Source organism: Stegostoma tigrinum, chromosome 7 (assembly GCF_030684315.1).
Source record: "Stegostoma tigrinum isolate sSteTig4 chromosome 7, sSteTig4.hap1, whole genome shotgun sequence".
In the NCBI taxonomy this organism is placed as follows: domain Eukaryota; kingdom Metazoa; phylum Chordata; class Chondrichthyes; order Orectolobiformes; family Stegostomatidae; genus Stegostoma; species Stegostoma tigrinum.
This window is the reverse complement of record NC_081360.1, coordinates 19,635,735-19,662,005: the sequence shown is the minus strand read 5'-3', so window position 1 is coordinate 19,662,005 and position 26,271 is coordinate 19,635,735. Positions and strand designations below refer to the sequence as shown.

The window sequence follows — 26,271 nt, the reverse complement described above, 5'->3', positions numbered from 1 at the left end:
AATCTATATTATGTTCTATCTGAATCCCCCTATTAGAATGCATATTCAGTCATATTGTAATTTCTCTGTTAGAATCCACATCCTTGTCAATCCTAAGATAATAAAATGTGAGGCTGGATGAACACAGCAGGCCAAGCAGCATCTCAGGAGCACAAAAGCTGACGTTTCGGGCCTAGACCCTCCTTTTGTGCTCCTGAGATGCTGCTTGGCCTGCTGTGTTCATCCAGCCTCACATTTTATTATCTTGGAATCTCCAGCATCTGCAGTTCCCATTATCTCTGATCCTTGTCAATCCTGTTCATTTTAGAATCTATATCCTTCTCTATCTTTATGTCCCTTTTGGAATATATATATTTTTCTATTTTGATTTCCCATTTAGAACCTTTGTCCTTCTCTACATTTATTTCCTTTTTAGAATCTATATACTTAAATATTTTGATCGCCCATTTAGAAACAGTATCATTTTCTATCTTAATCCCCATATTATAACCCTTATTCAGGCTTATTTTAATTTCTCTATTAGAATCTATACCCATTTCTAAAGTAATCTCACTACCCTCCTCCAGATCACTCCTTGTTTGAGTCAGTTCAATCCAATACTGTCCTGGCTCTTGGTTCTCTGGGTTGTCAGAATAAACAAGAGCTTCAATATCTGCCAGACAGTTTGGCATTGCGAATTTGTGGTAAAGCCAACATTCTGAGCATTGGTGCCACACAGCATGCCTTTCTTTCAGTGGGTCAGAGCATGACAAACTAAGCAATCGTACAGCGTGTGATCCATTTCCCGGCAATGATTTGTTGTGTTGTTCATCTCTTGAGCTGATATGTTCTTGAATAGTCACCTCAAACCAATGGCAACTGAAGACACTGATGAGTCGCTCTGTGGAAACACAAGTTGGGTTGATTATGATACAGATTCAAGTGTCACTAATTACCTGCATCTGCTAGCGGTCTTTGGGGTTCTGGCATTGCTTTGTTGTTGCTGTTGTAAAATATGATGTCAACCCAGGGGGCAATGCTTTGTATTTTGTACTTGCCCAGAGTATGTTAAAGAGAAAAAAAGTCTGCGAGATATGAAGCCAACTGCAGCCTATCCCAGATGTTCTCCTCTATTGAACTGTAGTCACACACTAAGATGGTCTTGGTTTTCACATTTAAAGCCAGCCTCGATAGTGTTTGAGCTCCTAATAAATGCCCTTTAGCCCCAGTATCACTCTGGTAATTCTTGACTCATCCCTTCTACAGTCATTATTTCTAATATTTTGGGAGACTAATAGAGTTTTAAATAACAAACATCGCCTATCCTTCACTCTATTGCATTCCTGTTCCCTCCAGCTAGAGATTAACATTTTTAAGTCTCAGAATCTGATGAAAATGATGCAATGAAACAAACTAGAAAAGACTCATCTAATGTAAACAATGGGGATAAGTGATGTGCTCTCACCTGCTGGTCAGGCTTCACTTCAGTATTTTGACTGTGTAAGTCAACACCATCTTGTTTTACCTTGCCTGTATAAAAGTAAATGATTCTCAGTTAATGCTGCAATCCAGCTAGATTCACATCATTGCAACTGAAACTAAATGGTACCATTTGAAAGGGAGTGCAGGGGCAGAGATGCCTGAAAGTTTGCACACATAAATCTTTTCAGCTTTATAGTGGCAGGAGAAATTTAGTAGACTGTGACAAAATGCTAACCAAAATCCTGTAATTAAAATAGTTCCTTATTTTCTTTTGGAAAATTTAAATTCTGTTCTTTTTTTCTTTGAGACCGCAATGTTCCTGGGTCCAAATTCTCCAGAGCTATAAATACTATGAAGAATCCTGAGGGTGCTGCACCCAAATTGCAGCCACTGACAATCAGAGGAAGGTATTTCACCCTCTTGGTCACATTATACAAATTCTAAGCAGCAGCCAGCCCAGGGACCCTCCAAGCAGTGATCAGTTACCAACTGACACCTCCCCACACACCATCCTCTACAAAGGAACAGGAGGTGGACATTCATCCCCTGAAACCTGTTTCAATATTCAATGATACCATGCTGCAAAGTAGCCCTATTCACCCACCTTGTCCCTTCATGCCCTTGTCTCGCAAAACTCTATTGGTCATGTGCTCTAATAGCATGGCATTCTATCTAATCCCTTGTGAAACCCAGCTGACTGCATCTGCTGCCTTACCCTCATCCACCCCACCTCCTTACCCCAATACTGACAGCAGAACTGGTCTGTCCCTCCTGAGACCAAGCTGCCTCTGGATAATCAACAGTTCGCCATCTCAATACCTGCTTATTAATCTGTCATTAATCTCAAACTCCTTCCACAGGCTCAGGGCTAGGTTCTTGTCTGTAAATTGAAGGACTTTGGTCATCCTAATTATTTAGAAATGGGAATAAAATATCATAACACAATACCTACTCTCTGATTACCTACCTCTATCTTTTTCACAGCCTCTCAGCTTTCCAAACTGTCTCCAACACTCACTCACTCACTCCTCTGTCTCTTCTTGCCCTTCTCTTTCAGTCAATCTTCCTTTCACCATCTGCTTTTTGCTGCTTGCAGACATTTCACCAGTTTCCTCACATCCAAAATTTCCCTATCTTTCTGTTACAGTACACCCCTGTCTCTGCCTCTCTCACTGTCCATCTCCCTCTCCTTTCCAGACAAAGTTGGTTACCTTGACAGACCTGTCCCCACCAGTACTGTACTCCATTGTTAAACAGTGACGGACCTGTCCCCACCAGTACTGTACTCCATTGTTAAACAGTGACGGACCTGTCCCCGCCAGTACTGTACCCCATTGTTATACAGTGACAGACCTGTCCCCGCCAGTACTGTATCCCATTGTTAAACAGTGACGGACCTGTTCCCACCAGTACTGTACCCCATTATTATAGTGACAGACCTGTCCCCGCCAGTACTGTACCCCATTGTTAAACAGTGACGGACCTGTCCCGGCCAGTACTGTACCCCATTGTTAAACAGTGACGGACCTGTCCCCGCCAGTACTATACCCCATTGTTGTACAGTGACAGACCTGCCCCCACCAGTACCGTAACCCAGTATTATGCAGTGACAGACCTGCCCCCATCAGGACTGTACCCCAGTGCTATACAGTAAGAAATATTCCCACTAGGACGAAATTCACACATCGATATTCGACATGGGAGTTGGAGCCAGTGAGCAGACCAGATTCCTCATTTCCTAAATTTACAAGGGAATAAGGCCTCCAAGTTATGTGTTCTGATTTAAACAGTGCATCCTTGCTATGATAAATGACCTCAGGCAGGAGCTATTGGGATGCAGACACAGGAGGGATAGCCCCAAGACTAGGGGTTCATATCTGGTGTATGAATGTAGAGGAGAGGAGAAGGAAGGTGGAAGAGGAGGTATAGGAGAGGAAAGAGGAGAGGATCTGAGATGGGAGAATGGAAAGTGTTTGGGACAGGAGGGTGGAGGGGCAGTTGCAAGGGAAAGCAAGAAGGAGGGTAGAGAAGAAGGATTGATGAGGAGTTCAGGAGAGGGGAGAGGAGATTGAGAGAAGTGGAGGAGTTGAGATGCAAATGTGGCACAAACAGAGGCCAACGGAGAAGACCCCATCTGTCAGTCCTGGAGAACCTGACTCTGTGAATAAGGGGAAGCAGATGTCAAACTGATAGATTTACTGATTGAAATCATGTATCATAGAAACATAGAAGATAGGAGTAGGAGGAGGCCATTCAGCCCTTTGAGTGTGCTCTGCCATTCTCCACGATCATGGCTGATCGTCCAACTCAACAGCCAAATTTTGCTTTCTCCCCATAACCTTTGATCCCATTTGCCCCAAGTGCTATATCTAGTCACCTCTTGAATACATTCAATGTTCTGGCATCAACTACGTCCTGTGGTAATGAATTCCACAGGCTCACCACTCTTTGGGTGATGAAACATCTCCTCTTCTCCGTACCAAATGGTCTACTCCGAATCCTCAGGTTGTGGCCCCTGGTTCTGGACCCACCTATCAACGGGAACATCCTCCCTGCATCTACCCTGTTATAAGTCTCTATGAGATACCCCCTCATTCATCTGAAGTCCAGCAAAAACAATCCCAACCTAATCAATGACCAGTTACTCGTGGTGTACCGCAAGAGTCGGTGTAGGGTCCACTGCTGTTTGTCATTTTTATAAATGACCTGGATGAGGGCGTAGAAGGATGGGTTAGTAAATTTGCAGATGACACCAAGGTCGGTGGAGTTGTGGACAGTGACGAAGGATGCTACAGGTTGCAGAGAGACATAGATAAGCTGCAGAGCTGGGCTGAGAGGTGGCAAATGGAGTTTAATGCAGACAAGTGTGAGGTGATGCACTTTGGTAGGAGTAACCGGAAGGCAAAGTACAGGGCTAATGGTAAGATTCTTAGTAGTGTAGATGAGCAGAGAGATCTCGGTGTCCATGTATACAAATCCTTGAAAGTTGCCACCCAGGTTGACAGGGCTGTTAAGAAGGCATACAGTGTTTTAGCTTTTATTAATAGAGGGATCGAGTTCCGGAACCAAGAGGTTATGGTGAAGCTGTACAAAACTCTGGTGCGGCTGCACTTGGAGTATTGTGTACAGTTCTGGTCACCGCATTATAAGAAGGATGTGGAAGCTTTGGAAAGGATGCAGAGGAGATTTACTAAGATGTTGCCTGGTATGGAGGGAAGGTCTCACGAGGAAAGGCTGAGGGGCTTGAGGCTGTTTTCATTAGAGAGAAGAAGGTTGAGAGGTGACTTAATTGAAACATATAAAATAATCAGAGGGTTAGATAGGGTGGATAGGGAGAGCCTTTTTCCTAGGATGGTGACGGCGAGCACAAGAGGGCATAGCTTTAAATTGAGGGGTGAAAGATATAGGACAGATGTCAGAGGTAGTTTCTTTACCCAGAGAGTAGTAAGGGAATGGAACGCTTTGCCTGCAACGGTAGTAGATTCGCCAACTTTAGGTACATTTACGTCGTCATTGGATAAGCATATGGACGTACACAGAATAGTGTAGGTTAGATGGGCTTAAGATCGGTATGACAGGTCGGCACAACATCGAGGGCTGAAGGGCCTGTACTGTGCTGTAATGTTCTATGTTAATGATAACAAAGTGTGGAGCTGGATGAACACAACAAGCCAAGCAGCATCTTAGGAGCACGAAAGCTGATGTTTCAGGCCTAGACACTTCATCAGAAAAGGGGGACGGGGAGAGGGTTCTGAAATAAATAGGGAGAGAAGGGGAGGTGGATCAAAGATGGATAGAGGAGAAGATAGGTGGAGAGGAGACAGACAAGTTAAAGAGGCGGGGATGGAGTCTGTCGAGGTGAGGATAGGTGGGGAGGTAGTGAGGGGATAGGTCAGTCTGGGAAGGACGGACAGGTCAAGGGGGGCGGGATGAGGTTCATAGGTGGGAAATGAAGATGTGGCTTGAGCTGGGAGGAGGGGATAGGTGAGAGGAAGAACAGGTTAGGGGGGCAGGGACGAGCTGGGCTGGTTTTGTGATGCAGAGTGGGGAGGGGAGATTTTGAAGCTTGTGAAATCCACATTGATACCATTGGGCTTCAGCGTTCCCAAGTGGAATATGAGTGAAGTGGGTCTGATCATAGGAAAGCCATTCAGCCCCTCGAACCCTCCCCACCATTCAACTAGCCTGGAACTGTCTGGTCAGGTCAATTGAGAGGGTGGGCCATGGTCACTCCTAGACCTCCAGGTATCCCTCAGTGCATCGCGGTGCCATCATCCCCTTCCCTGCCAATGACCTGACTCTGTCAATCAGCCAGGCAGCTTAAAAATGCCAGTGCTTACCTGAGTGCCCTTTAAAGTTGCTGGTCTTTTGGTAGATATCTGCTGAGGGGTGAGCTGTTCTAGGAACAGCGTTTGGTATGATAGGGTGAAAATCAAGCATGAGAGACACTATGGGTGGGGTAGGTAATGAACGAGGCGAATTTAGTGAGATACGGTGAGAAAATGTCCTATAGCAAATAGCTCTCTAATAAACTGGATACAGTTCAGAATTACATAAAAGGAATACAATTTTCAGCCTGTAGAAAGATCAACAGTTAATTGTGTTACTGTTATACAATATACTTAGCTCATTACCCTACATTGGACTGACTGCTTGCTTAACTGAGAGACTAAATTAATACCAGAATGTCACACATTGTGATTGCGGGTAGCTTCCGCAAAGGTGCCTTTCTGCGATCTGTGCAATGATACAAAAAACAGTCGTAAAGTTTATTAGCAGTAATACAGTTTACAAGTGTAGAAACTAAGAACAGAAATAGGCCATTCAGTCCCTCGAGCCTGCTCTGCTGTTCAATAAGATTGTGGCTGTTCTCGTTGTGTTTCAAATTCCACATACCCCTGATAACTTTTGATTCATTTACCTCCAGGAATCTTCCAACTTTCAGTCAATAGCTCCACTTCCAGCACCTTTTCAGGCAGAGAGTTTGAAAGTCTCACAGTTCTCTGAGAGAGACCATTTCTCCTGATTTTCTTCCTAGAGATGACCCCTAATTGTTAAACGGTGTCCCTGATTCTGGACTCACCCTCAAGAAGGTTTTTCCATGTCCATCTTGTCAAGGCCCTTCAGGATTTTACGGATTTCAATCAAGTCTCCCCCTAACTCTTCTAATCCTGGGTGGAAACAAGCCCAGTCTGTCTAACCTTCCCTCATATAACAACAAAGCCGCCAATTAGAAGGTTCCAGAATGCAGTCAACTTGTCAACCATATGGGCAGGAACGTAGGAACATGAGTAGGCCATTCAGCCCCTTGAACCCTCCCAACCTTTCAATAAGATCATGGCTGACCTGTAGCCTAACTCCATTGGCCTACCTTGGGCCCAAATCACTTGAAGTCCTTGCTGAATAAAAAATTGTCTATCACAGATTTAAATTGAATAATTGGATTACTATCAACTGCTGTCTGAGGGAGAAAGTTCCAAACTTCCTCTACTCTTGGCAGAAATGTTTTCTAATATCGATTCTGAATGGCCTGACTCTAATTCTTAGACAATGCCTCAGTTGTAGAATCTTCAACCAGTGAAAATAGTTTATTTTTATCCTTCGGGGTGGCACTGCAGCCTCACAGCACCAGGGACCCAGGTCCAGTTCCACCTTCGGGTGACTGTCTGAATGAAGCATGCACGTTCTCCACGTATCTGTGTTGGGTTTCCTCTGGGTGCTCCAGATTCCTCCCATAATCCAAAGATGTGCAGGCTAGGTGGATTGGCCATGCTAAATTGCCCATAGTGATCAGGATGTGTAGATTAGGGACCTAGGTCTGGTCGGGATGCTCTGAGGATCAGTATGGACTTGTTAGTCCAAAGGGCCTATTTCCACACTATAGGGATTCTATTAAAAAAAATCCCTCTCTTTCCCTTTTAATATCCTGAAAACCTTGATTAGATCACCCATTAACCATCTAAATTTTAGACAATAAAGACTTAATTCGTCCATTCTCTCCTAATAACAACCCCTGAGGTCCAGGTATCACACTTGTAAACTTGCCATTGAACTCCTTTCAGGACCAAAACATCCTTCCTGAGATATGGTGCCCAGATCTGCTCACGATATTCCAACTACGGTTATGTATGACTGCAGCATAAGGTCTGCATTCTTATAATCTTGCCTTTCAGATAATGTAGGGTCAATTGACTCAACAGCAGAACCTGGAATACTCACTCCCTCTCCCCCCTGCTTATTCATTGTCTCACATAACAGTATCCAGTGAAAAAAGCTAATTGAGAAAACAAGTATTGGCAGAGAACTCAAAAATAGTGAATACAGCGGTCCCTTAAAAACTGTATTTTCTTTTAGGATGTGCAGAAAAATTCATCAGATTGGTTCTAGGGAGCAGCTTCAATTACAAAGACAGACCAGGTGAGGTGGCAATGGTTTTCTTGGAAAAGAGATGATTGAGAGTGGATTTGATACAGATTTCAAAATCATAAGGGATCTAAATAGAGAAGATATTGTGAAAGGATCCAGAATGTGAGCACTTGGATCTAAGATAGAAGAAGCATGGGAGACGTGATGAGAAAGATTTCAGGCATACACACAAATGAGCTGTCTGAGCCAGGTTTAATCATGGCATTCAAGACAGAAGTGGATAATTACCTGAAGAATGCAGAGGGAGATAGAGGACTGCTGAAATGAAAACAGAAAGTGCTGGAGAAACATGTCTGGCAGTATCAGTGGGAGAAAAACAGTTAGCATTTGAAATCTAGTGACCCTTTATCCAAGGAACAGTTCGTTGCTCACCATCAGAGCATATATGACGGACCAAACCCCGCCCCCCACCTTTCTTGGTAAAGTTTGTTTTCGGTGTACAGTTTTGGCCTGTTGGGGACAAGTGACCAAGGATTCGCGCTATTTCTGAAGTACTTGTATTGTGGTTTTCCTGGCTGTTTGCACCATATGTTGTCTGCGCACTGTTTGAGTGCTATTCTATCCAGCATTTACACTACTTTTACACAGAGTACTTCCCCGGACCGGAGGGGTATTTCCACTGAGTTATTTAGTACGCTTTCGCTGAGTTCTCTGGGTTGCTCCTCGTTACGGGGCAGCACTTTGCAATGACTCAGCCTCTCGCACTTCAAACTTCAAGCACTTCCGTATCCGTCAGAAGCGGCCGCCGATCCTGAAGACTCCAACGCCGAAGCGGAGCCGGCCCCCAGGTTAGTGCCACTCGCCAAACACCGGGCCCACATTACCCAGCCTATTGCGCAACCAAGAACCACCCGGTCCCGGTCCCAGAGCTGGAAGCAGATACTGACAGATCTGCTGCAGCTAGATACAGTGTGTTCCCGGGGCTGAAGAACCAATCCTAATCTGACAACAACGTAACCAACGAGAAAATTAGCAAGTAGGGCCCCTGCTCCTGTCCACTGTCCTGTAACCCCCTGGGTTAGAAAGACACGGTCAATCGGCGAGAGCTCCTGATCCTCACCACTGAATGATTTCTGACTTAGACAATGTGGAAATCAGTTAGGGCTAGAGATAATGGGATAATGCAGACGCTGGAGAATAACAAGGTGTAGAGCTGATGAAAAGAGCAGGCCAAGCAGCATTAGAGGAGCAGGAAGGCTGACGTTTCGGGCCTAGACGCCCACTGTCCTGTGACACCCGAGTTACCGAAGGAGGAAATATTTACAAACAAACATACTAGCTCTGCAAATAACAAGGTGTGGAGCTGGCTGAACACAGCAGGCCAAGCAGCATCAGAGGAGCAGGGAAGCTAACGTTTCAAGGCTGACCCTTCTTCAGAAATGGGGGAGGAGAAAGGGGATTCTGAAATAAATATGGAGACAGGGGATAACAAGGTGTAGAGCTGGATGAAGAGGAGGAGCTGGAGAGAGGGAAGGACGACAGAAGATGGATAGAGGAGAAGATAGGTGGAGAAGAGACAGACAGGTCAAAGAGGCGGGAATGGAGTCAGTAAAGGTGAGTATAGGTGAGGGGTTAGGGAGGGGATAGGTCAGTCTGGGGAGGACAGACAGGTCAAGGGAGCGGGATGAGGTTAGTAGGTAGGAGAGGGGTGTGGGGCTTGAGGTGGGAGGAGGGGATCGGTGGAAGGAAGGACAGGTGAGGGAGGTGGGGATGAGCTGGGCTGATTTTGGGACGCGGGAGGGGGAAAGGGAGATTTCGAAGCTTGTGAAGTCCACATTGATACCCTGGGGCTGCAGGGCTCCCAAGCAGAATATGAGGTGCCTCATATTTTCTTCACCTCATATTTTGCTCCTCCCTGGACTGACCTATCTCCTCCCTACCTCCCCACCGACACTCACCTTTACTAGCTCCATCCCCGCCTCTTTGATCTGTCTCCTCTCCACCTATCTTCTCTATCCATCTTCTATCCGCCTCCCCCTCTCTCCCTATTTATTTCAGAACCCCCTTTCCTTCCCCTCTTTCTAAAGAAGGGTCTAGGCCCGAAACGTCAACTTCCCTGCTCCTCTGATTGTGCTTGGCCTGCTGTGTTCATCCAGCTCTACAACTTGTTATTTCAGATTCTTCAGCCTGTGCAGTCCCTACTAGCTCTCATACTAGCTCAGCAAGCAAGTCAACAACCGCATTTATTAAAATCCATTAGTCATATGTTGTTTACAATAAAGAATTAATTTCTGACAGATATTTATACAATCATAGTACATTGTCAGTATTCTGAAAACTATTATAATACATATCAAACTCAAAGGCATTTCTAAAATGCCAACTTTCACCAATGTTCCTTTGCAATAATCCCATCTTTGCGAACACCGCCTGAATGAAAAGGAAATTCATTTTATTTTAGATTGTTTGCAAAAGTCTCTGTCCACTTTACATTTTGTATATCTGCTTTGGAAATGCTTAATGCTGATGTTATTAAAAGTGCTCCAAACACCCCATAATGCTTCATCCTTCATTTGCTAGATAGAAAAATATTTGCCAAAAACAGTCACATTCCAGCTCCTTGCAGGACTAATTTCTCCCTAACTTTTCATAATTTTGAAACAGAATCAGATATTGATTTACTTGTGATAATGTTTAGTTCAGAATCTTCATTTAGGAGTCTTTTAAGTATCTAAGAAAGGATGCTTTAGTCTTGGAGAGGATCCTGACGAGATTCATCAGAGCATAGGAGATTTAAGGGTTACATTATAGAGGATTTTTAAACCATTTAGGGCACAGATGAGGTGGATAGCAAAGTCTTTTCCCTACGATACGGAAGGTGAAAACTAGAGGGTGTACTTTTAAGGTGAGAGAAAGATTTAAAAGGGACCTGAGGGGCAACCTTTTCCACACAGAGTGTGGTTTGTATGTGGAATGAGCGGTTAGAGGAAGTGGTAGATGCAGGTACAGTTACAACATTTGGACAAGTACATAAATATGAAAGGTTTAGATGGATACAGGCCAAACGCAGGCACATAGGACTACTTCAGTTTGGGGAAGTTGGTCGTCATGGAACTGTTGGACCAAAGGGTCTGTTTCCATGCCGTTTGACTCTATAATTCTGTAATCAACCAGGGTCCCTGCTCCTGATCACATAAATATACAAAAGAGGGGCCAAAGCAGACTATTCACTCAATAAGACCACGGCCGATCTATTTGTGATTTCAATTTCGTAATACAATTCGGTTCAAAGACCTTTGATTTCCCTGGCTAAACAAGAAAAGGTGACTACTAATTCTACAGCAGTGCTCCTAGTTCTGGACTGAACCACACGAGGAAACATCCTTTCCATGTCCACCATCACTGTCCAGTGACCCTTGGGACACAGAGAAGGGGAAATTAGCCAAGATTCCCATCCCCGATCGTCACCCAGTCACCCCCGGTTAGAAAGAGGGGAAATCAGCCAAGGAGAAAGGGTGCGAGGTGTGTTCAACAATGGGTGGGGAAAGTGCAGAGTTTCTTTTTGAGGAGGGGGAGTCACACAGTCTGCACGGGTAAGGGTTTCTGATGCCTGTGATCTCTCTGCCCCTACAGGTGTTTGAAGCCACAATGGAAGGTATCAGTTTCCGGTTCTTAGCCCATCTCAATCAACTCAGTGAAAACCTGGGCAGCGATGAGCTGAAGGCAATGAAATTCCTTTGCCGAGATCTGTTGCCCAGTAACCGGCTAAATGGAGCTGATTCTGGACAAAAACTCTTTGTCACTCTGCAGGAGAAAGGTCTTCTCGATGAAAGTGACCCCTTCATTGTGGCAGAGCTACTGTATCGGACCAGACAATTCAGGCTCCTGAAGAAGATGAAATATGACAAAGACGAGGTCTGCAAGCAGCTGAAAGAATCAGGAAAGGCCAAGATCTCATCATACAGGTCAGCTCAACCTCTCATGGTCAACTGCACATCCACTGACCCTCCTTCATTTCACCTTGGGAGGTGTGCAATGAGGGCAGATGCTTGAGCAGATATTCAAGCAGCCTAAGCTGTGCGGTTAGGTGTTCCAGGACAGCTGTCAATCACACTCCAGCAGCAGTGAGGATTCCGAGAAACATGTACAAATCAGCTGATCCCACACGACAGTGAAGATGTAGATTGGGAGAGCTGAGCGGGATCCACGCTAAAACGTTTAGGGGCTAAATAGGGTGCTTAAAGCAATTCATTGCAATGTTTAAATAGGTCTGTAACTGCTCGGGGTGTGTTTGATGCGACAGTGCAGAATAACGTTTATTCTGTAACTAACTGTATGCTGTACTTGCCCTCCGAATGGTTATTGGGGACTTAGGGAGAGGGACAGGAGCTTTAATCTGTGTACCTAACCCTGTAATGTACCTTGCCTAGGAGTGTTTGATGTGCACAATGTAGAGGGAGATTTACTCTGTATCTAAGTTGTGTGGCACCTGACCTCCAAGTGTTTGTTGGGAACTGAACATAGCACTCTATGAATAAAGTAATTTTTAAACATTTTTCAAATAATTAAACTATCTTGTACTGAATTAAATACATCCTCTGGAGAAGTAGAGAGAGTTCTACTCCAGTTCCAGAACTGTAGTTTTAATATACATTTGCTTCTTTTGCAGACAGTTTTTGTTCGAGATTTCAGACGACATTACGATGAAGGATTTGGACACTGTGAAACATTTTTTACGCTTCTCACTATCTAAATCGAAACTGGAGAATATCACAGTGAGTTTTGTGGACATGCTGGTATTTGTACCTCCTGTGAAAGAGCTAATCCCCTTTAGTATGTTATCTTGGTTCTTCCCTATATCTATTCTGTTGTTTTGTAGAAAACAGTCTCTATCCTTTGCTTTTTTTGGATGGATCCTTGATGGATTCTGCTTTCCTTGCAATTTCTGACAAAGTTTTAGGTACTCTCAATCCTCCATACAAAATAAATGTTCCCAACTCTCGCTTTGCCCTTTTAATGCTGCGGTAATTTGATTTAGTTGTTAACTTACTAGACAATGGAGGTCTTTTCTCTGCTGATAAACCTTCACCAATGGGAAAAAAGTACTAGCCATCTTAGCTAAAAGCCTCTGATCCCTGGGATCATTTCACCATCCCTTGTGTAACCTGGAAATTGGCTGCTGGCACACAGATCTGACAGTGGGGAGGAGTGTGAAAGATTTCTAGAAACCTTAAAGGTTCCGGGAATGGGGTGATGGAGTTGTGAAGAGACAGGAGGCAGATGCAGTTTAGTGTAAAATGTCCAACAGCACGTGTGTGAGGAAGAATGAGAAACGAAGGAGTCCATTAAATGGAAAGAAACTGGAAGACATGAAATTCCCTCACAAAGAGGCTGGTTAGAAAAATTAAAGCACATAGAATAGGATTAACTGAGATTGTAGACTTGCTTGCTGAGCCGGTGTTGCTGGGTTGCAGGTATTTTGTCACCCTGCTAGGTAACATCGTCCATGCACCTCTGGTGAAGCATCTGTGTTTTGTCCCATTATTTACATGCCTTGGTTGATTGCGGTGGTTGGTATAAACTTCTGGTTCTGTTTTTCAGTGGTTTGTATATCAGGTCCATTTCAATGTATTTGATGATGGAGTTCTGGTTGGAACGCCAAGCCTTGTGGTCAAACAGATATGCCAGAAGAACGTTTGCAAGAATGGATCCAGGAATGATATATTTCAGTTTTAAAAGATAGATGGGAGAGGTTGGAACTGTTTTCCTTGGAGATGAGAAAGCTTGGAGGAGATCTGATTGGTGTTTTCAAACCATGAGTTGTCTCGGCAGGAGAGACCAGGAGAACCTGTGTTCCTGCTTCTAAAAGGATCAAGAAGAAGGGGCCACGTATTTAAAATGTTTTGCGAGAGAAGTACATGCAATGTGAGAAGAAAAAGATTCATACAGTGGGTGGTTTGGGGTCCATAATGCATTCCCTGGAAATGTAGTGGGGCAAGGTTCAAGTTAGGTACTTAACAGGACAATGTATCATTATTTAAATAGAAATAATGTGCAAGTTATGGGAAAGGGCAGCAGAATGGCACTAAGTCATGATGTTCATTTGGAGAATGGTGCAGCAAGGTGGATTGAATTGCCTGCTCCTACACCATTTCTTTTACAAACACCTTTCTGCTATCTTGCAGGCTCCTCTTTACCCCACCAAGCGTTCTCCTTCACCACCACCGCCGCATTTCATGCATCTCTATTTCCCTGCTGAGTTCTCCTCTTTCTTCTCTTCCCTCCATGTCTCACATCCTCTTGGCTCCACAATTAGCAGCCTTGCCTTCAGCTGCTTGGGTTCTAAGTTATGAAATTTTCTGTTTAAACTTCTTCACATCCTCTCTCCTAGAGTCATACAGTCATACAGCATGGAAATCGATCCTTCAGTTCAACCCATCCATGCCGACCAAGTTTCCCAAAGTCAGATAGTTTCACTTGCCTGCATTTGGCCTATATCCCAGTAAACCTTTCTTTTTCATGTATCTATCCAAATGTCTTTTAAATGCTGTAACCATGCCTGCATCTACCACTCCCTCAGGTACTTCATTCCACACATGAACCACATTGCATGAAAAAGTTGCCTCTCAGGTCCCTTTTGAAAGTTTCTCCTCGGACCTTAAAAATACATCCCCTAGTTTTTAACTCCCCTACCCTAGGAGAAAGACCTTTGCTATTCATCTTATCTCACCCCCCCCAACCTTCTGCACTCCACTGAAAAGGTCCCAGCCTATCCAGCATCTCCTTACAACTCAAATCCTCCATTCTCAGCAACATCCTGGTAAAACTTTTCCGAACCATCTCTAATTTAATAACATCCTTCCTTAGGGCGGCACAGTAGCTCAGTGGTTACTCTCTGAAAAGGATCCCACTCCAGACCCAACACTACCTCTGTATCCCAGTATATCCCATGGCTAATCTACCTAGCTTTCATGTCCCTGGACACTATTGGCAATTTAGCAAGGCCAGTTCACCTAACTTGCATGTCTTTGGACTGTGGAAGGAAACTGGAACACCCAGAGGAAACCCACGAGACATGGGGAGAATGTGCAAACTCCACACTGCCAGTTGCCCGAGGATGGAATCAAACCAGGGTCCCTGGCACTGGTCTGCCTCCATACTATTGCGATTCTATGATCCTAAAGTAGGGTGATCAGAACTGTACGCAGTACTCAAAAAGTGGCCTCATCAAGGTGCTGTACAATCTCAGCATGACATCCCAACTCCTATACTCAGTGTTCTGATCAATGAATGGAAGCATGCTAAATGCCTTCCTAACCACCCTGTCTACTGTGATGCATCTTTGAAAGAACTATGTACCTGAACCCCTAGCTCTCTCAATATGACAACACTATCCAAGGCCCAACCATTAACTGCATTAGTACTGACCTTGTTTGTTTTAACAAAATGCAATACCTCACATTTAACCAAATTAAGCTCCATCTACCTAAACTCCTCAGCCCATTGCCCCAGCTGATCAAGATCCTTTGAAATCTTAGATGACCTTCTTCACTGTCGCTTATACCATCAATCTTGGTGTCATCCGCAAACTTACTAACCCGGCCTCCTAAATTCTTATCCAAATCATTCATATGAATGTCAAACAATCCTGTTTTAAAACCTTCCACAAAGCATCTCTTTTGATTATGTGTCCAACATGCTCCTGTACAATCAGAGTTATCGGGTAAACATGGAGTAATCAGAAACAAAAAAAACCAAAGAACCCGATGCGGGAAGAAGGGTCACTGGACCTGAAACGTTAACTCTGCTTTCTCTCCACAGACGCTGCAGACCTGCTGAGTGTTTCCAGTTTCTGGAACAACTTTTGTCTGATGAACCCTTAACTAACAATTTGCTGTGTCACCCTCATACCTCTCCTCAGACAATGCTGGATGCCATCACTGAAATGGAGAAGGAGGGATTGCTGGAAGAAAACAATATGGAGCTTTTGAAGGACATTTGCAAGGAAATTGGGGAGGATTTAGTGAAGAAGTTTGACTGTTACACGACAGAAGGTAATGGCCATCGATTTCAGCCCAGTGTTCTACTGGGAAATTTGGGGAGAATGGTCAGTGAGACTGAGTTTGCAGCCCTCATATACAACAAGGGTAAACAGATCAGGGAACATCCATTGACAGCTTGTGGCAGATCTGGGATCTCAACTCCTCCACTCCTCTCCCTTTTCCTCTTTCCTCTCACTGTTCTTTCTGCTCTCTCCTGTCTCTCCTCCTCTCTCTCTCTCTCCCCCTCCCTCCCCCTTCTATCCTCTTGTCCTTCCTCACTTCTCCCCTCCCCTCTCCAGGTTCACTCAGTTTGGAGGGACTGTCTTACGAGAAGAGGTTGAGTAGGTTGGGCTTGTACTCATTAGCGTTTAGAAGAACAGGAGAACCTGTTATAGGAACATACAAGATTCTTAATGAGTTTGACTGGGTAGATGTGGAAAGGTTGTTTTCCCCTGTGGGAGAGTCTAGAACCAGAAGGCATGATAACAGTGTGAGGGGTTGCCCAGTTAGGACAGAGAGGAGAAGGAATATTTTCTTTGAGGGTAATAAATCTGTGGAATTCTTTACTGCAGACAGCCTTCAAGGCTCAGTCACTAAGTATATTCAAGGCTGAGAAAGACAGATTTTTAATCTGTAACTTTTAATTGATTTTTAATAAAAGGTCTTGGGGAAAAGGCATTCAAGTGGAGTTGATGACAATCAGATCAGCTGTATTCTCATTGAATGGCTGAGCAGACTTGTTGGGCTGAATGGCCTACTTCTGCTCTGACTTCTTACGGTTTCTTCCCTCTCTCCTCTGCTGTCATCAAGCTCCAGAAAGACCAGGTACAGATCCCAGGTCTTGGGGCTATTCCTCCTGTGTCTGCACGCTGTTAGATCCCACCGGAGCTCACTTACCTGTGCAGGGATGAGCTGGTTACATCAGAATGCATAACACGGAGTCCTTATTCCTACATTAATTTAGGAAGCTGGAAGGGTGAGGAATCTGATCCGTTGCTGGCTCCGACTCCTGAGACCGAGTGTCTGCTTGTGAATTTGATTCCACAGAGGCCACCATCTGGGGTGAGTAAACCTTGTGTTGATTTGTGCTGTTGTCTCTGCAACCTGACTAATCTACAGGCACGAGGTGCAAGGGGTATTGTTATAAAGCTCGGATTAGGCCACAGAATGGAGTTTTGCGTTCGGTTCTGATCACCTCACTCTAGCAAGGACATGAGGGTCCCATGAAAGAGTGCACAGGAGATTTAGTAGGATGTTTCCAGGATTGACGTATTTTGTCTGCAAGGCTGGAGAAGCTCGGGTTGTTATCCTAAGAACAAAGGAAATTGAGGGGAGCTTTAGTGGAGATGAACTTGACAGTGACAGGTTTCGATGAGTTGGACAAAGGTAAGCTTTTCCCATTAGCTGATGGTGTAACAACACATATTTTGAGAGATAAGATGAGAAACAATTCTTGCTAAAACTATACAAGGCACTAGTCAGACCACAGCTGGAATACTGTGAACAGTTTTGGGCCCTTTATTTAAGGAAAGATATACTGCCATTGGAGGGCAGTGCAGAGACAGTTCACTTGGTTGCTCCCAGGTATGGAAGGATTGTCTCATGAGGAGTAGGTTATGAGATTGAGTAGGTTGAACCTGTACTCATTGGAGTTTAGAAGAATGAACATATATGTAAGATTCTTAAGGGGCTTGACACAGTAGATATAGAGAGGTTGTTTCCCCTTGTGGGAGAGTCTGGGACCACAGGACATAATCTCAGAATAAGAGGGTAACCCAGTTAGGACAAAGATGAGCACTTCTTTTCTTTCAGAGGGTAGTCAATTAGTGAATTTAAAAAAAAATCACAGGGACCTATAGTGGTTGGGTCATTAAGTGAACAAGGTTGAGATAGCTTGTTAATCAGTAAGGGAATCAAAGGTTATGGGGAAAGGCAGGTAAAGTGGAGATGAGAGTTATCAAATCAACCATGATTTTATTGAATGACAAAACAGACTGGATGGATTGAATAGCCTGGTTCTATTCATAGATATTATAGTGTAAAACTTGAGAAATAAACTTGCAGGGTCAGGAAATTGGAGCAGGGGAATGCAACAGAGTTAGTCTACAGGCAGCAGGCATGGATTTGATGGGTTGAGTGGCCTCCTTCTGTACTGTAATGACTCTGAGGAGACAGAATGATATGGGCTGTGTTTGGCAGAGACCATGTGGTTCAGAGTGGAGGAAGTGGCCAAAGAAGACTAGGTGTGGAGGGGAGGGATTGTAAGGGAGGTAAAGTAGCAGCGGCAGGGTTTCCTGACAACAGGACTCACACATGCACTGGATTGGAACTGGGAAAACATTGCCGTAATCTTAGATTCTGCTTTTCCCATGTGGGCTGGGATAACACCATCTAATGAACTGTATGTCAGTCAACAATCTTTTGGTCAGGAGTGGAGTTTCAGAAGCCTGTGGAGTAGTGTCTCTCTGAGGGGGGCAGGGTGCTAGGGAGAGGGACTACAGAGAGACACGATCCACATTTAAGTCCTGCAAGCAGGTACTGGAGCATGTGGACATTAGAAGTTCTTGAATGTCCTGAAGGGGTATCAATGGGATGGCAGTGGCCCAGTGGTTAGTACTGCTGCCTCACAATGCCAGGGACCCAGGTTCAGTTCCACCCTCGGGCAACTATGTAGAGCCTGCACATTCTCTCTGCATCTGTATGGGGTTTCCTTCAGGGGCTCCAGTTTCCTAACCACAAGTTAGGTGTATAGGCCATGCTACAGTACCTAGCGGTGTGCAGGCTAGGTGGATTAGCCATGGGGAATGCAAGGTTACAGGGATAGAGTAGGGGGCTAGATCAGGGTGGGATGCTTTTCAGAGTGTCAGTGTGGACTCAATGGGCCGAATGGCCTGCTTCCACACCGTAGGGATTCTACAACCTTCGATATTTAGCCTGCGAAGGAAGGCTTTCTACGTGCATCAGTCACTGTTGCTATTTAAGGTTTGACAATGACCCTGCCCTCAGATATGACTGTTTTCTTTTCTGTGTAGGAATGGTTGAGATCCCCCCAGATGGATGAACAACACAATTCCTTGTCAACGAAACCGGCACAGCTTTCTGGTATGTTTGTTACTGTATAATACTTGGGTACAGCACTCATGGGACAGGTTCTGTCACCTGGATAATACTGGGGTGTGGACTCCCCTTCCAAAACACCCTGTTTTCTGTCCATACTTCAGTCTCATAAGACCGGAAAGGTTTTGTCCAGGATGCAAGCAGCAGCAGCAGTAGTGCCCTGAGTCCCAAGAGTCAAGGTAACCAAATCTGTCTGGAAAGGACATGGAGACGGACAGTGAGAGAGGCAGTGGGAGCACAGCGTGTTTCAGAAAGATAGGGAAATTCTTAGGCATGAGGAGACTGGTGAAGTGTATGCAAGCAGTAGAAAGCAGATGGTGAAAGGAAGATTGACTGAAAGAGAAGGGCAAGAAGAGACAGAGGAGTGATTGAGTGAGTGTTGGAGACAGGTTGGAAAGATGAGAGGCAGTGAAAAAGAGGGAGGCAATCTGAGAGTGGGTGTTGTGCTAGGAAAAATAAACATTTACTCCCATTTCAAAGTATTTAGGATGACCAAATGAGTTGATGCTGTATTACTTTATAGCCAGTTGTATTACATCTAAGATTGTCTAACACTCAGAAAAACAATTCAGAAAATAGTTAAGTCAATCAAAGAACACATCTAGAACAAGTTAGCTCCCTTCCTCCTGAAGGATTATCCTGGTGTGAGTTACTCTTCACAGGACCTATGTACTATATGTGAGAAAACTCACTTGTACAAGATTTACAGACAGGAGCCTGGCCCTGAGCCTATGGAAGAGGTTTGAGAATAATGACAGATAAATGAGGGGCTGTTGAGATGGCTTGGCTTCAGAAAGGGCAGACCAGTTTTCTCCTTGGTATTGGGGTAAGGAGCTTGTGTGGATGAAGGTAAGGCTGCAGATGAAGTCAGTTGGGTTTCAGCATGGGACTAGATACAGTACAATGTAAAAGGCTAATTGTTAGGGCACACGGCCCTTTTATAGATGACTCAGTATTTATCTGATAAAACACCTTGAAAGGAGTACACTGCAGATTCACCTGAGTTGGGAAGTCAAGTTGAGATTGTACAGGACATTGGTGAGGCCTCTTCTGGAATACTGTGTCCAGTTTTGTTGCCCAGTTATAGGAAGGATGTTATTAAGTTGGAAAGGGTTCAGAAGACATTTACCAGAATGTTGCTGGGTATGGAATGTCAGAGTTATAAAGAAAGGCTGGATAGGCTGGGACTTCTTTCACTGGAGCACAAGAGGTTCAGAGACGGCCTTACAGAAGTTTATAAAATAATGAAGGGAATAGGTAGAATTAGTGGTTGCTTCTTTTCCCTAGTATGGGGTATTTCAAGACTAGGGCCACATTTTTAAGGCAAAAGGAGAGACATTTTGAAAAGACATGAGGGGCAATTTTTTTTTACACAAGAGGGTGGTTTGTGTGTGGAATGAATTTCCTGAGGAAGTGGTGGACGTGAGTACAATAACATTTAAAAGACGTTTGGGTAAGTGCATGAATAGGAAAGGTTTGGAGGGATATGAGCCAGGATCAGGCAGGTGGGACTAGTTAGTTTGGATTATGATTGGCATTAACTAATTGAACCTAAGGGTCTATTTCCATTTCTAAGAGTCAGATTATGAGGAAAGATGACGTGAACTGAGTTTGTATGGCCTGGAATATGGAAGATGAAGGGGTGATCTAAATGAGATTTTAGAGATTTTGGAAGAGTAGATCAAAATCTTTTTTCTTCTGTTGGCCAGTCTAGGTCAACAAGAGACAACCTTAACTTGAAAACAGGACTAGGTCTTGAAGTAAAGAAACATTTCTCCACTTATAAAGTTGAAGAAAAATGGAAAATACTCCCACAAAAAGCAATAGGTACTGGGGTTCAGTTAAGGATTTTAAACACACGATTAATAGAGTTTTGCGAGACAAGGGCATAAAGGGACAGATGGATGCACTCCTAATTCATTAGAACAATGGAACAGGCTTGAGGGGCTGAATGTCCTCCTCCTGTTGCTTTGTAGAGGATGGTGTGTGGGGAGGTATCAGTTGGTAACTGGTCACCACTTGGAGGGTCCCTGGACTGGCTGCTGGTTAGAATTTGTATAAAGTGGCAGAGAAGTTGAAATATCTTCCGTTGATTGTGGGTAACTCCAAATTGGGTGCAGTGTCTTCAGAAATCTTCATAATATTTATAGCTCTGAGAATTTGGACCCAGGAACATAGTGTTGAGTGTACATTCCAAAGACAAGAGACAGAGTTTAGATTTGTCCAAGACCAGAAGACATAGGAGCAGAGTAGGCCATTGAACCATCTTGTCTGCTAATGTGATAACGCTCTACTCCCACTTTCCTGGCTTTTCCCCGTAGCCCTTGTTTCCCTTACTGATGAAAAATCTGCCTACCTCAACTTGAACATAATGAGGATACAGCCTTGACAGCCTACTGCAATAAAGAATTCCACAGGTTCTCAGAGAAAAAAAATTCCTCCTCATCTTTGTTTTAAATGGGCGATCCCTTTATTTTGAGATGGTGCTCTCTGGTCCTAGACTCTCCTATGAGGGGAAACAATTGCTCTGCACCTATGTTATCAAGTCCATAAACAGCCTTTTAAGTTTCACTAAGGTTTTCTCTCATTCTTCAGAGGCAGATAGGAAGACCAAAAACTGTACTCAGTTCAGGAAAATAAGAACTTTTTAAGGGGCCAGATTTTCCTTAGTATTTTGTGCAGGGCTTGTAAATTTCTCCAAAGATTTATGTGTGCAACTCTTAGGAATTTCTGCTTTTGCATCCCCTTTTAACTGGTACTGTTTTCTATCGCACTGATCTGTATTTGCTAAGCAGCAGCATTAATTAAGAATCATTTGGTTTTATGCAGACACGAAGGAGCAAGATGGTGTTGACCTCCATGGTCCAAGTACTGAGGTGAAGTCTGAGCACCAGGTGAGAGCAGTTCACTCACCCCTATTGTTTGCTCATTGTTGAGTTTATGCTATTTAGTTTCTTTACACTATTTTCACCAGGTTCTGATTATTAGAAATGTGAATGTAATATTAACCTTCTACCTAAAGGGGGCTTAATTACAAAGAGTGGAGGCTGTTATCTAAAGGTCTTTCTGGACTCCACTTACACTCCACTGCGCAGTTCTGGGTTTTGCACCTCAGGAAGGACAGACTGACCTTGAAGGGAGTGCAGCACAGAATCACCAAGGTGATACTGGGACTAACTGGGTCAAATTATGATTACACGGATTACACAGTGAGATTGTGTTTCCTCAAATATGGAAAATTTAGAGATAATGGTACTGACACATTACAAAGTATCTTCTTAATCCGGTGATAAAAGCAGTGTAGATATAAAGTAAATAACAAGATGCAGAGCTGGATGAACACAGCGGGCCAAGCAGCATCAGAGGAACAGGAAGGTTGACGCGTTGGGCCTAGACCCTTCTTCCATGTCTGAAAGAAGGGTCTAGGCCCGAAACATCAGCCTTCCTGCTGCTCTGATGCTGCTCGGCCCGCTGTGTTCATCCAGCTCTACACCCTGTCATCTCAGATTCTCCAGCATCTGCAGTTCCTACTATCCCCTGGATATAAAGTATTTCCCCTGTTGGGGGTAAGGTGTATAGGAACACGTTTAAATTAATGCTTTGCCTTTCAGAGGTGATGTGAGGAAGCAGCACCCCCCACCACACGTACTCGCTCTGTCCCAAAAAAGCTGCTGGGCTTGGGGGCTGATTGTAAATGTCAACCCCCAAATGCTTGTGGGATTCACAAGATTGTCAGATGCAGAACCAGGACGCGCTCCGTAGGTGACTGACGATGCCCATTCTGGCACAGGTGAAAGGCCCCTTTTGGTTGTTATCTCATCGACTCTCTCTTTGTGACAGATTCTGGGCACGTACAAAATGGACAGCAACCCACGGGGCTTCTGCGTCATAATTAACAACATTAACTTCAAGACAATGCCGGAACGCAAAGGAACGCGCGTGGACGCGGGTAATTATTTGTTACTGTCCGCTCGGGTTCGGTCCCCCGGGGAGCGAGACTCGAACCTGTGTCACCATGGGCCCAACCTTGTGTTTCCACAGAGCGGCTCGACGGCGTCTTCAGGTGGCTTGGTTTTGAAGTGGTTCTGTTCAAGAACCTCTCGGCTGCAGAGATGAGGGACACCATGAATCGGTACCGGGAGACGGATCACTCGCTGCGCGATTGCTTTGTATGCTGCATCCTGACGCACGGCAAGCAGGGCGTGATGTGCGGCACCGACGGCCAAATGGTCGCCATACGCGACATCACCTCGCTCTTCTCGGGCTCGCAGTGCCCGACCCTCCGAGAGAAGCCCAAGCTCTTCTTCATTCAGGCGTGCCAGGGCACTAAGAAACAGGACAGCGTCGGGGTGGAGGCCGCCGCTGCGGGGGCGGGGCCCAGCCTCGCGGAGGCGGGGTTTAGCACGGCGGGGGGTGGGCCCGGCCTGGCGGAGGCGGGGTCCAACGCCGCGGGGGCGGGGCCCGGGAGCACCGGAAGTGAGGTAGTTAGCGTTGAGCCGGACCCCGCGCTGGAGTCGGACGCCGTTAGCAGCGCCGTGGCCACCATCCCCGACGAGGCGGACTTCCTCCTGGGCATGGCGACGGTGGAGGGATACGTCTCGTTCCGACACACTCAGCTCGGCACCTGGTACATCCAGTCGCTGTGCGAGAATCTGCAGAGATACTGTGCCAGGTACAGACCCCCCACCCCCCCCGCAGCTTTGGGATTGGTGGGTAGCACAAGAAAAGACCAAACGGGGTTGGGGAGTGGGACCCTCTCTGATGAAGGGTCTAGGCCCAAAACGTCAGCTTTTGTGCTCCTGAGATGCTGCCTGGCCTGCTGTGTTCATCCAGCACCACACTTTGTTATATTAGGTCAGATTACCTGTGGCAAAGAGCCTGATTTGAGCGTTGTCTTAAAGGGAGACAGGGAAATAGGGAGACCGAGCTTCAAGGAAGGGTTTTCAAAACTGAGGGTCCAGGCATGGTCAGTGATGGTGGTGTGATTAAAACTGATGATACACACGCAGGACAGTTGGGGCTTCGAAGGGACCTGAGGTTGGAGGATGTTACATAGAGGGTTTTGAAAACAAGGATTAGAATTTTAAAACTGAGGTAGGTCAGTACAAGGGTGAAAGGGACACGGGTCTTGCTGTGAATTAAGATGATTGACAGAGGTTTGGTTTACAGAAGGTAGAAAATTGGAGGCCAATCTGGTGTATGTTTGAATAGTTGGGCCTAGAGGAAACAAAACCATGAATTAAGACTCCAGCAGCAGAGGGCCTGAGATGGGGCAAAGTCAGGTGATGTTGGTAAAGTGGATGGAAATTGTTTTGAAGAAATGAGACAGATATGGCACAGATAATGAGCTCTAGAAGCTCATGTTGGGTTCATATATCAGCAAGGTTATGAACTGATTGGCTTATTCAGATTGTTTTTTTGGATCGAATAGGGAGCTCAAGGAGGAGCGGGGACTAAAAACAATAGCTTTGGTCTCAGTACTAAATTAGAGGAAATATCTACTGGATGTCTGGTCTCGGCGGATAATTTAACAAGTGGAGGAGTGGACACATGTTGGTGAGGTAGAATTCGGTGACATTGGTGTTCGTGTGAAAATTAACACTGTCTTTGAATGATGTTACCAGGGGATAGCAGGAAGATCAGAAATAGATGGGGGTGAAGGATTGATCTTTGTGGGGACAAGACTGTTAATGGTGTAGGGGATGGAAGAGAAGTCAGTGTAAGTGATTGTCTGTTTATAACTAGGCCAGTAAAACCAAGTGACAGCAGTCCCAACCAGCTATACGACAGTAGAGAGGCACTGGATGGTGTGATTAACTATGTCAAAGGCTGCAGACAGGTTAAGATGAGGAAGAAATATTTTACCTTTGACACAGTCACATAGCATGTTGTTTGTGACATTGATAAAAACCATTTTAGCACTCTGTAGGGACAGAAGCCAGACTGGAGTGTTTCAAATGAAGTTCCTGGAACATCGGGAACAGATTTTTGAGATAACATCACATTCTGAAGGACTTTGAAGATGAATGGTATATCGGAGATGGGATGGTACTTCGCAAGATGGAAGAATCAAGGATTGTTTTCTTGTGGGGAGGGAAGTGAGGGAGATATGGGTGGAGACAAAGTGAATGGGATACATGGGAAAGGGGGGAGAGAGAGGGGTATACTGGCAATAGACAGAAGGGAGAGGGTGGGGCATGTTTTGGAGCAAGAATGAGAGGGTTGTGGATTTCCAACTCTGTCACTCACAGCCGCGACTGACCTTATTGCACTGGGACAGAAAATATTCAGAGTGACGCTGTCTAATAAACTTTTATTCTGTTCGTTTTCAGGGAGGATCTGCTCAGTATTCTGACCATCGTCAACAGAGATGTCAGTGGGAAAAAAGACAAGAAAGACAAGACTCAAATGCCACAGCCCAGTTATACCCTTAGGAAGAAACTTTACTTCCCTGTGACCCAAAGCTTCACCAGTTTCATAAACTCCGCCTAGCCACTGCAGCACTGGAAGCAAGGTGGACTTTGGGTTTGCAAGTCCTGGGAACTCTTAAGGTCTCTGTGCAGAGATGCATTGACGGTGAATCGGTTTGGGCTGTGTGACTCTGTCTGGAAGGTTCTTCATCTCATTGTCAATGCAGGTCATTAACTAAACAACTAGTTTTGATCTGAACCACTGTGAAGAGAATATCGATTATGTCACCACTAGATTGTTTTACCATGAACGTGGCAATATTTCCTATAAGATTTTTTTTAGAAAAAAACAATATTATTTGTATTAAAATATTGAAGGGATTGAGAATTTCACTAAAGTTTTTGTCACCTGCTGTGATTTTGTACTTCCCTCTCCTACCTTCCCAGACCCAGCTCCAGCTCTGGCAGGCCATTCACCCAGAGCCAATTGCACAGGTGACTACTGTATACTCACTGTCCAACAAAGGCAGGAGTGGAGTACCTGGAACGAGGTGACACTGGGATCCAGAAGGAGATTCCAGCCTTTACCTGCGGAGCTGACGGTAGCTACGTTGTTCTGACTGAAATTTTCCCAGTGAATGTAAAAGCATTGCACTATGAAGCTTTGAGGGGTGTCCTCTTTTTTAAAAAATGTACAAAGATTTCTAAATTTTATTAGCAAGTTTATTATCTGACTGAAATTTGAGAGACTGACCCCAAGACATTTGTTTACTTTACATGTAGTGTGATGTCCTCAGTCTTCACTCACTTTCTGTGCCTACCAGCTCTGCTTTGCACACTATTTGTGCCCTCTCTCCCACCAAATCGTTCTGTGT

General features: G+C 44.8%; 1 protein-coding gene and 1 long non-coding RNA gene across 3 annotated transcripts; one reads left to right on the top strand and one right to left on the bottom strand.

Moving 5' to 3' along the window:
* Positions 1–227: 227 nt before the first annotated feature.
* Positions 228–23,386, bottom strand: LOC125454173 (uncharacterized). Its single transcript, XR_007247942.2, has 3 exons — positions 23,013–23,386; positions 1,445–1,509; positions 228–880 (listed from the first exon to the last, which is right to left on the bottom strand). It is a non-coding gene; the product is annotated as an uncharacterized LOC125454173 (long non-coding RNA).
* LOC125454172 (caspase-8-like) lies at positions 8,324–25,794 on the top strand. Of its 2 annotated transcripts, none has more exons than XM_048534661.1 (10): positions 8,324–8,675; positions 11,461–11,792; positions 12,497–12,602; positions 15,749–15,881; positions 16,834–16,931; positions 18,902–18,971; positions 21,816–21,880; positions 22,827–22,935; positions 23,028–23,658; positions 25,319–25,794. In XM_048534661.1, the coding sequence occupies exons 2-10, from the start codon at positions 11,476–11,478 to the stop codon at positions 25,476–25,478; spliced, it is 1,689 nt and encodes a 562-aa protein (XP_048390618.1). In that variant the 5' UTR covers positions 8,324–8,675; positions 11,461–11,475; the 3' UTR covers positions 25,479–25,794. The 2 variants fall into 2 exon arrangements, with proteins under 2 accessions (XP_048390618.1, XP_048390619.1); XM_048534662.1 differs by having other exon boundaries at positions 8,325–8,675; positions 11,638–11,792.
* Positions 25,795–26,271: the final 477 nt, after the last annotated feature.